A 9,809-nucleotide genomic window follows, 5' to 3' on the forward strand; every position below is an offset into this window, starting at 1 on the left:
CCTCTCTGTAGTGGGGGAGAGCCGGGAAGGCGCTAGCGGGCAAGGCAACCACGGAAAGAGCCCTGCCCGACACCGGCCCGGTACGCACCCGCGGCGCGGCCTCCGCCCCCTACACGCGGCCGCCCGAACCTGGGCACCGCGCATGCGCGTGGCGCAAGGGCACACCGCACCCCCGAAGGACTACATTTCCCAGAAACCCCAGAGGGGACGTCTAGGGAGGGGGCGGGCGGGGGGAGGCAGCAGTTGGCGGGGCGCTGCGGAGCGGGTACAAGGGGGCTGGCGGTAGCTATGGCTTCCCTCGTGAAGAAAATAATCTGCACTGCTAAGGCCCCTGCCGCACTGGGCCCCTACAGGTATGCCTGAGCCGGAGGGCGGTCTCTTGTGAGAAGCAGGAGTGAGCGGGAGCAGGTCCCTGAGGGGGGAGGGGGGTGTCTGTCAGGCGGCCCTGGGGGCTGTGGGGAAGGTGACCCCCTCTTCGCTCCGAGCAGGGACCGATCTCCGTCCTGGTAACCGCCTCGCCGGGGGCGCCTGAGGCCCTGCAGCACGAGTGGGTCCGCAAGTGCTAGCGGCCAGCTTCAGCCTGGCTGGCGTGCCCTGATCGTTCTAGGCGAGGTTTTACAAGTGCCTCTCAGAAAGTCAGTTTGGGAAAATAATTATGAAATTAGTGCTAAGCAATGAATGAGAAAGTAACAAGTGCAAGAGAAAGGAAAAAAACGCTTGCCTAGGAAACAAGCATGTTGCATAGGCAAGTTAGCAGTGACTGCTGACTCTGGAGGCCATGGAAAGTGAAGGCTGAGTCCGATCCAGGACGTGCTTTGGCAGCTGGGGAGTTTGCTGCCTGGGAACTGCACATCTTTTCTTTCTTTGAACGTGACTCCCAGGAAGCTTAAATGCTTTGCTGTAAAAATATAAAAGGCGTTGTTCAACATTTTCACAAGTATGTTGTTGCAACAAATTCTGAATGTAATTTAAAAAAATAAATCCCAATTTTAATTAGAGAAAGGTTTCTCTTTACTATTTCAATGTGAAAAAAATGTTCAATAACTATAGTAGACTTTTATATCTAAGGGATTTTTACCAGGGTATTTTCTAAAAATTTTTAATTCTGTTTTCAGGCTTTGCTTTCTCAATATAAACACAGTTTATAAAAAGTTTAAACTTTTTCATTTGTAGCATCATAGTGCCTTCCGGGTGTGTTTTTGCCTCCATTACTTTGAGTTTTCTGAGCTTCAAACTGTGTGTTCTTTATAGGAATTACAGAGATGGAGAAATACGAAGTGTAGAAGCAGAGAGACGTGACATGAAGGTTAACTTCTGTAAACAGTAAACTGAATTGCAGCTGGGGGCCTGGCATCGCTTGTAGTTAGGAGAACATTTAAGACATGGGAAGACAACCATTTTTCAGCTGCACACACACACACAGAGCAACTGGCCTAGCCTTCACATAGCTCTCCACCTCTGTTGTGGTTTAACTGCACTCCAACATTTTGTACTTATTGGTAGTTCTTGATGAAATCCAGCTTATTGTGCAGCCTGTTAATTGTATGACGGGTCTAACATCAATAAGTTTATCACTAACTTAGTTTATCAGGTTTCAGTAAACTTGTCAAAGTCCAACGAGCAAAAGTTGCACAAGAAATAACTGCTACATCTCTGCTGTGGAGTCTGAGCATGGCAACAGAGGGATGAGGGCTTAATATGGAATGAAGAATTGGGATGTATGGGCTGCATTCCTGGTTCTGCCTCCACCCTTCATTATGTTTTTTGGTAACCTATCTTTAATGTATTTGTGCATTTCCTTTACTGCATCCGATTTCCAGTACCTTGAGATAGGTAGGTAGAGAGGTATATAAAAAGACTCATATGTGTGAGTGTGTATGTGTATATATCTCTCTCTCATTAATGATGATAAACTTTTTAAAAAAGACACAGCAGAGATATTGTTCTTGTATTAATCAACAATCATTTGTGTAAAGATCTGATTAACTTTGCAGTCCTTGTCTTTAAAGACCATGCTTCTTAACACCATCTCTCTGATGGATGATGTTCTTCTAAGGTCACAATGTCCATCCAGTTATGCACTTAGTTATACTGAAACTTGAATGACTTTAGGCACACACATCTCTGCTGAATCAGAGTGGAAAGAATAGGTATGACTGACCTTAGTTATAGGATACATCTGCAGTTAAAGTGTGACTGGCGTTTGTGTAGTTGAAGTTTCTCTGAGCTTCACTCATGCATTTGACTGCAGTAGAAGTATGTCCTTCAGCTGGTAAATTGTTAATAGTCAGTGAATGGAGGACTCCACTGGTAAGCATACCAAGAGAAGAAAGTTGAGGAGCAGAGGAGGGAACCCAGTAAGACTGCTGCAGATGTTGATCTGGCAGTGATATCGGAAGGCTTCAGCTTGTTTTTTTTCCCCAATTATTAATGATTTAGAACTGTCTGAAGGTCTTTGGGATAAATTTTATTGTGTCATTTGCTTTATAATAAGCAGTACAAGACAATCTCTTTTTTTAAAGAGCTCATACCTTCTTGTTGCATGGTTTGCCGTGCTTCAAACAGAAACAGAAGTTTGTGGTCTGAGGGCCTGTGCCTCAAACAAACCAGGACATGGTAGGAAAGAAAAAATTAAAGCAGCATATGTGTTTGCTTCATACACGCATTTTCTATCAACAAGACTGCATTAGCTAGAAAACTACTTCATTCACTAGTTTCTCTTCTTTAAATTGTGTAGTTTTTTGATTTACTCCAGTTTTTGGTAGTTGATGATGGAGAAAATAATCACCGTGTAAGAAATTTTACTATATCAGATAAGTTCCTGGCTATTTTTTCCCCTTATGAAATTACAGGTGCATATAGGACAGGGGTAAAAGGAAAGATGGGGAGTGATGGCACTGTTCGTATTGCCTAACCATAATCATTTTACCGAGTCTCTAAATTAGGTTGGTCCCCTGTGAAGTCAATGGATTGATCCATTCCAATCGAGTCACTATCAATTAAGAGAAGAGATGTAATAAAAATGTTCACTCAAAGCATTCCTTTCTTTTTCCATTGACATTAAAGGGAAGCTAACCTCCTAATTGAGGTACACAAACTAGAGTTAGGCACCTCCCTGAAGTATCTTGAGAGGCTTGTTGAACTGTCAAAACAATGCATTTTCTTGTGGAATGGGAAGAGATAAGAAAACGAGTGTTGACACACCACAAACACTTTCAAAAGAATATCTCTTAATTTCTTTGCAAGATATTTTTAATCACCAGCTGAAGTAAATTATGTCTCTCACATAACATTTGCTAGGTAGTTGAAATCTTTGTTTTAATCTTTTAATCTCTTTGTGGTAATTAAAGACATTAATAGTTGCCAACTCTATTTCAGCAAAAACACAGCTGACATTTATATAAAAATGTTTTGCAAATAGCTTGAAATTTGCATTATTCTGAACTAACCCAGCCAACAGGTCATCCAGGTTATTTTGTGATAGGAGAGTGATTGCTCTGGGAATGGAGTGATCAAGGTGGTGTGCTGGTGGGCCAAATTCATGACTCTGGATGAATAATGCCAGAGAACTAGTGTGCAGGGCTTCACCTCAAGCTGTAATTTGTGTTTATAATGGTGCCCATTTGAGAAGAAAATGGTCAATTTACTAACCAGCTCTTTTCTGATTTTTTTTTTTTTAAACTTCATTGTTCTGCTGCTGAGATGTAGATGAAAGGTATTGTCTACCTATCAAACTGGGATGAAATATTTATGGGCAAGTGCAAAAAATGTTTATTTACTCTGCCTCCCCTCTGTGTTATCTGCAGTGTGGAAGCTGTGTAGCTGTGTTTAGTGTTGTGTTGCTGCCCTCATGCCTTTTGCCTTTCCAAGAAACAGGGTTTATTACCTCAAAAACAGAGCTATGCTAATGTAGCTATGTCTTTCCATAGGTGATCTAATCCCACGTCTCCCAAAGCATAAGCAAATTGAACATATGACTATGTGTACAGACTTGTGCATGCATAACCTAAGTCTTCTATCTTTCTAAGCTACTGTAAACTACTGAAGAAAATGTGAAGTGTGTGTTCAGATAGTTAAATGTGTCAGTGGGGAAACATTAAACCTAAAATGTCACTTACGTTTTCAGCCAAGCAGTGCTGGTAGACCGGACGATGTACATTGCAGGACAGATAGGTATAGAACCTTCCACTGGGCAGCTTGTCTCCGGAGGGGCAAAGGAAGAAGCTAAGCAGGTAAGATGTCTTCTAGCAATAAACTTGTCATGGAGTTGGCATGTGCTTAGTTAAACATGGACTTCTGAGAAACTGAAGAGCCCTAGAGAGCACCTTTCACATCCTCGAAGATGGAGGAGTTATTCCGTCCTATCCCTATCATTTTCCACCCAAACAATGTGGAGGTCAGGGGAGGAATCTGTATTTCATGTAGGAAAAACCCCAATGTTTGTAACAAAGGTTCAGACCCTACTGAAAACCCTGGCTTTGAAATGGGGAAAGATTTGTTCCCCCAGCAGCAAAGAGGTTGTGTGAGGTAATGGGTAGGATGAGATGGTGCTGCATCATGCATTTACATCTAATGAATGGATGGTTTAATAATTGTGGTTTATTAGAAGCTCCCTTTTATTAATTTATTTTTTAATCTATTTCTCTTTTTGCTTACTGATCACAGTTGAAGATTTGATGGGAGAATTTACACTATGACACGGATGTAGCTAGATTGCAACGCATATTTGCATACTTAACTAAATACAACCCAGCTTATACTTAAAGATTTTTGTCTCATTTTTCATTAGGCTCTAAAAAACATGGGAGAAATTCTGAAAGCTGCAGGCTGTGACTATGGCAATGGTAAGTGTTGTGGTGATGGTGGCAAACAAGTCGTTCTTTTTACCTAGCTGGAATGAAAAAAAATTAAGTGACATTTTAAAGGGGAAAAAAAAGCAGCTGTTTGCTAAACATGCAGTTGTTATCAATAACTGAAGGAGACAAAAGGAATCATGAGTCTGGGTTAAAAAAGAAAAGAAATAAATCAACGTGCAAGTGTTTGTGGTGGGTATCAATGGGACACTACTTTTCACCGTAAGTTCCTGTCCACAGTACTACTATTTTAATTTGAACTGATGCACCTCAGGTATAGACAGAGCTGCAACTGACTACAGGCATTTTAAGCATCCTAAACATTGCTCCAGGTAAAATCAGGTCTGTTATCTATAATATTAATATTCTAGGCACTTTAAGTGCCTGTTTTGAAGAGGACTCTAATAGTGGAGTCAAACCAGGACTGATGTTGGCTTGGGCTGTCATGGGTAAAAAATTCTAGCATAGATTATATCTTCAGGCCTTTTATAGACTCTTGTTTTTTTTGGCAGCAGATATTATATATGATGTAATCTTTGCCAACTGTTGGCTTACAACAGCTTTTTTATTTACCCTGCTTATCAGTTCTGTGCCTCTTGGAAGAATTGGGCTTAGAACAAATTTAAAACTGGTATTTTCTGAGCTGGACAGGAATGTCTAATTCCTTAAGGTTTTATTATGTATTAGATATTCGGATTTTCTAGATGTTTCTGTAGGTGGTAGCTGTAATGGTCAATATCTGTTTGCAAAATGTTTAGAATATTTGAGAGAAATTTATGAAATAAAAGCAAGAAATGCACTAAAGATTTTCAACTTTTGTATAAAAGTCAGAGGTCCAAAATAACTGCAGTAATGTAATTTCTAGTTGTGAAGACTACGGTTCTGATGGCAGACATGAAGGACTTCAATGATATTAATGATACTTACAAACAGTGTAAGTAGATTTTTTTTTTTTTTTTTTCTGTTTTACCAGTATGGCTTGTGGAACAAATTATATTCACAGTAAGCAAAGTGTTTTAATGACTCAGATGATGTAGTTCCAGATTCTTTGAGATTCCAGTAGAAATACAACATTTAAAGAAAAATATTTAATTTGCAAGCACCAGATAAAGCACAGCCCAATTTCTTCTGGATTTGTGTCCTACCATTCCACTAACTCACTGTCATGTAAAGATCACCACCTGGGTTACTACAGGTTGAACTTCTATGCCTCTTTACGTTGATAGATGCTGTGTTGTCCCTAATGTAATTCTGCTGTAAGCAGCCTTCAAATGCTTAATTTCAGATTTTGTATCTCCATTTCTTTAAAGTCAGTTCATGTCTTTGAATGATTTGTGGGTTATTGTTATAGGACAGGGCTCATTTTTTATACAAGGATGAGCCACACTGCTCCACTTAAGAAAAAAAAATAATGCTTGGTTAACAAAACCGAATGTAGACTGAAATAGGTGATTCCAATGAGCCATACTGTGCAGAAGAATTTGTGAGAGTATGCATATAAGTTCCATATTTATATAGCTTTGGCTTTTAATTGGATAGCAACACCTGGTCTTGAATTAAGTCATTTATGAGCTATCAACGTAGTCTTCTGCATGTCAAAATGGAATCGTGTGTGCATTTAAGCAGGGTGGAAAAAAAAAAAAAGACCAGCTTGTTGCCTCCCACCCTGTAGCTGAAGAAAGCAGTTGTTGCTGTTGTTTGATTCTGAGTTGTTATCCTGCCTTGTCAGTGCAGGACCCTGAAATGAACATTTCTGAGCTTAGTGTTAAGTCTGATTAGTAAAGCTTTCATTTAATGATGCAAATTCCTTGGAAGGGTTCAAAGTCAGGTTGGACAGGGCTTTGTGCAACCTGATCTAGTAAAAGATGTCCTTGCCCCTGGCAGGGGGATGGGTTGGACTAGATGATCTTTAAAGGTCCCTTCCAATCCAAGCTATTCTATGATTTGTATACATTCAGCTCTTATATCTTGACCAATACCCTTTCCCTCCGCTGTTTTAATATCCTTGAGTGCCAGGCCTAATTGTGAATGGAGGAACAGGTCGAGGGTCTATTTTAACTCTGCTTTCATTTGATATGAGTAAGGTTGACCCGTGTTGACTTTAGGCAAATCTGGGATCTTTGCTCATGACTCTTTTGGCAGGGGCCTTTCTCCCTCTTGCTTTGTCTATGAAAGAGCCCTCCCACTCTCTGGTCTTCATAATTGGATGATCACTTTTCTGATTTAATCTTTCTTTTTCAGCCAAGTTAGTGCTAAGGCCATGCAGTGTCAGCAGAGCGCAAATTATCACTGGCCGTTAGGTCACAACTGTAGCTGCCTTCTTGATGATGAATGGTAGTTTGCTGAGATGTTAGACCAGGCAATGACCAAAAAAAGAAAAAAAAACAATGGGGAAATGATAGTTGGCACAGAAGACTATATGTCTTATAGCCTTGAACCTGAAACTGTTCCAATGACTGTATTTTATACAGATTACTTTGAACTGTGTTTTATCAAGCAAAGTTAAGTGATTGGTGGATGTTTCTGTTTAAATTACAGTTTTCAAGACAAACTTTCCAGCCAGAGCAGCCTATCAGGTTGCTGCTTTGCCAAAAGTAAGTGTCACTTTTCTGCCTACAAAAAAGATATTTCTGAAATTTCTTAATTCTGAAGCATTCTGACAGCTTTTCTTATTCTGGAATAGCTTCAATTGCAATTATTTTCATGAAGGCTCTTAAGTATTTAGTTTTTTTCTAAGTATACCAGTCTTATTCCCACACATGAAGAGAGATCTGAATATGAGTTACATTTCTTTGTGGCGGAACATGGCTACAACACTAGAAAGAAGGGCTTATGATACTTAAGTAAGAGTAAAGTGAATTTTCAGTATTACTTAACATGGCTAAATCAGTAATATAGCTGTCAGAAGTATAATCACCCTCAAATGTCACTCTGTTCTCACAAGGTTGTGTTATACATCCACTTGCTTCACAAAATAGATATATTAAATTCCTAATATGTTTCTTCGTTGTTTTCTCCCAGGGTGCCCGAGTTGAGATTGAAGCTATTGCCATTCAGGGACCCCTCCAAGATGCTTCAGCCTGACTATAAATAGAGACTGAATATCCTACAACAGCAGTTTTAGATTTAATACTTCTCCCTTACATCTTATTGCTACAATTGACTATCAGCAGTTACATACAGTTGAAATCACTAAACTTACCAAGGAAAGGTGCTTTCTTCTGGATTGTGGCCTTGGATTCTCTAAAATACAAGCTTACAGTGAGTTCTATGCAGGCAAACCCCGAAACCTCCAGGAGTCCTGCTAAAACCAGCTGAGCCTGACTGCAGGACAACAGGGCCCTTACTTTGTGATGGGGACTGGATATTTGGATATTAACGTACACATTTGGGTGAACGTATGGCAGTTACACTATGGGTGATCTGGACATGGAAAACTGTAATGATTTCTAGTAGTAAGTTTTTAGTAACAATTTTAAATAAGAAAAAATGACAAATGGGAAAACAGTAGAACACTTGAATTGCTTAGCCTACATTTTCACTTTTGTGTTTTGGGGAATTTTGCTGGATTTGTTTCTGAACCATCTTAAACTCTTTCTTTACAGAACAGATTACTGTTGGAACTGACATTTTTTTTCATATGGAAGCAATTGCTTAAGAAAGTGAATATTGATTTCAGAAAGAAGAAAATTATGCCTTTCTGAAATAGAGTGCTAACTTTATAAATCAGCTGTAAATTAATCTCTACCTGTAACCTTTTTCATAATCTTTTTCATAGCAATTCAAATTTTACTATCTTCTGGTTAAAAAAAAAAAAAACACAACAAAAAAACCACCAAAAATAATCCTGTTTAATGAGAATAAATTATAATTATATCTGTAAAACTGTGCTTGTCTATTCTGGGAACAATCTATTCTTTTTCTGGTTATGCTTTGATACTCCATTACAAAAAGTCCCTATCTTGCTTATTCAAGAAGAAATAATTCAAACCAAAAGAATAGGTTTATTATCTGTCTCCTAATAGCTAAGAATGAAAATAATCTTCCAAGACAGGAAGCTTTCAGCTACCATGGCATTACAGTTCTTGGCATTTTTCTCTCTGCTATTAAGGACAGAAGCATCTGCTTGATGGGGTGATTAAGCAACATTGAGAAGTCAGACTGACTATGCTAGTAAGTTATCCCATCCCTCTGCATTTGTCTTCTAGCCAAGTAGACATGGATACTGTGTTTTTAAGGAACTAGTTTGAAAGTCAGCTACCTCATGGTAGTTGATTCCCTGTCTTCCTTGCAGCCATATCACTAAGCACAGTATTGGTTTATTTGGGGGGAAATGAGCAGAAATTCTTCAAGGAGAGGGCATAATGCTGGTTTGCCATGGGTTAAGTCACAATACTGTGGGTTCAGCCGTCCAACGACTCAAATCCAAACTTCAGTTCTCCTGTGTGTGTATCACTTGTCTTCCATGTATAATGCCTACTGATGATCATCTCACGTACTTCTAATTGGTTAATGATTCATTATAAATGATGCATTCATAAGGATTTCTTACAGTAAGCATGCAAGAAAAATCCAACCTAGCAGCACCGTGTTGCCGTCTGCCTTTGCGTGGCACACGCAGATATTGCCTTGCCTGAAAATCAGCCCCCGCATTCAATACCACAGCCACATTGTGTGAATCATCTTCCATTCTTGGATAAACTGTCCCACTTGTGGTTTCTTACCTTCCTGCTCATCAGCCATGCTTTCCAGCTCTCGTTACTTCGTTGCACTATTGCAGTAACTGTATTTTGTATTTTTCATGCATTGCTGGTATCACTTCAGCATACACCAGCAGGGCAATTGGAAGGTTGTGAGAACAGTCAACCTTATTTACCCCTTCTAGCTATGGCATGAAGTGGCCATTTCTTCTGCTTTTCGCTGAGCTTGTAAATTGTACCTTTATAGAAACAAGAT

At 39.6% G+C, this 9,809-nt stretch overlaps 1 protein-coding gene across 1 annotated transcript; it reads left to right on the forward strand.

The window, feature by feature from the left end:
• Nucleotides 1-288: 288 nt before the first annotated feature.
• Nucleotides 289-9,041, forward strand: RIDA (reactive intermediate imine deaminase A; the record flags this gene model as incomplete). The annotated part of the gene is made up of 6 exons (XM_081996871.1): nucleotides 289-353; nucleotides 4,127-4,232; nucleotides 4,790-4,844; nucleotides 5,719-5,787; nucleotides 7,392-7,447; nucleotides 7,875-9,041. 6 exons carry the CDS (start codon nucleotides 289-291, stop codon nucleotides 7,935-7,937), a joined length of 414 nt encoding a protein of 137 aa, XP_081852997.1. The 3' UTR covers nucleotides 7,938-9,041.
• Nucleotides 9,042-9,809: the final 768 nt, after the last annotated feature.

This window comes from Phaethon aethereus (genome assembly GCF_964289735.1).
Source record: "Phaethon aethereus genome assembly, chromosome: 2".
Classification (NCBI taxonomy): Eukaryota; Metazoa; Chordata; class Aves; order Phaethontiformes; family Phaethontidae; genus Phaethon; species Phaethon aethereus.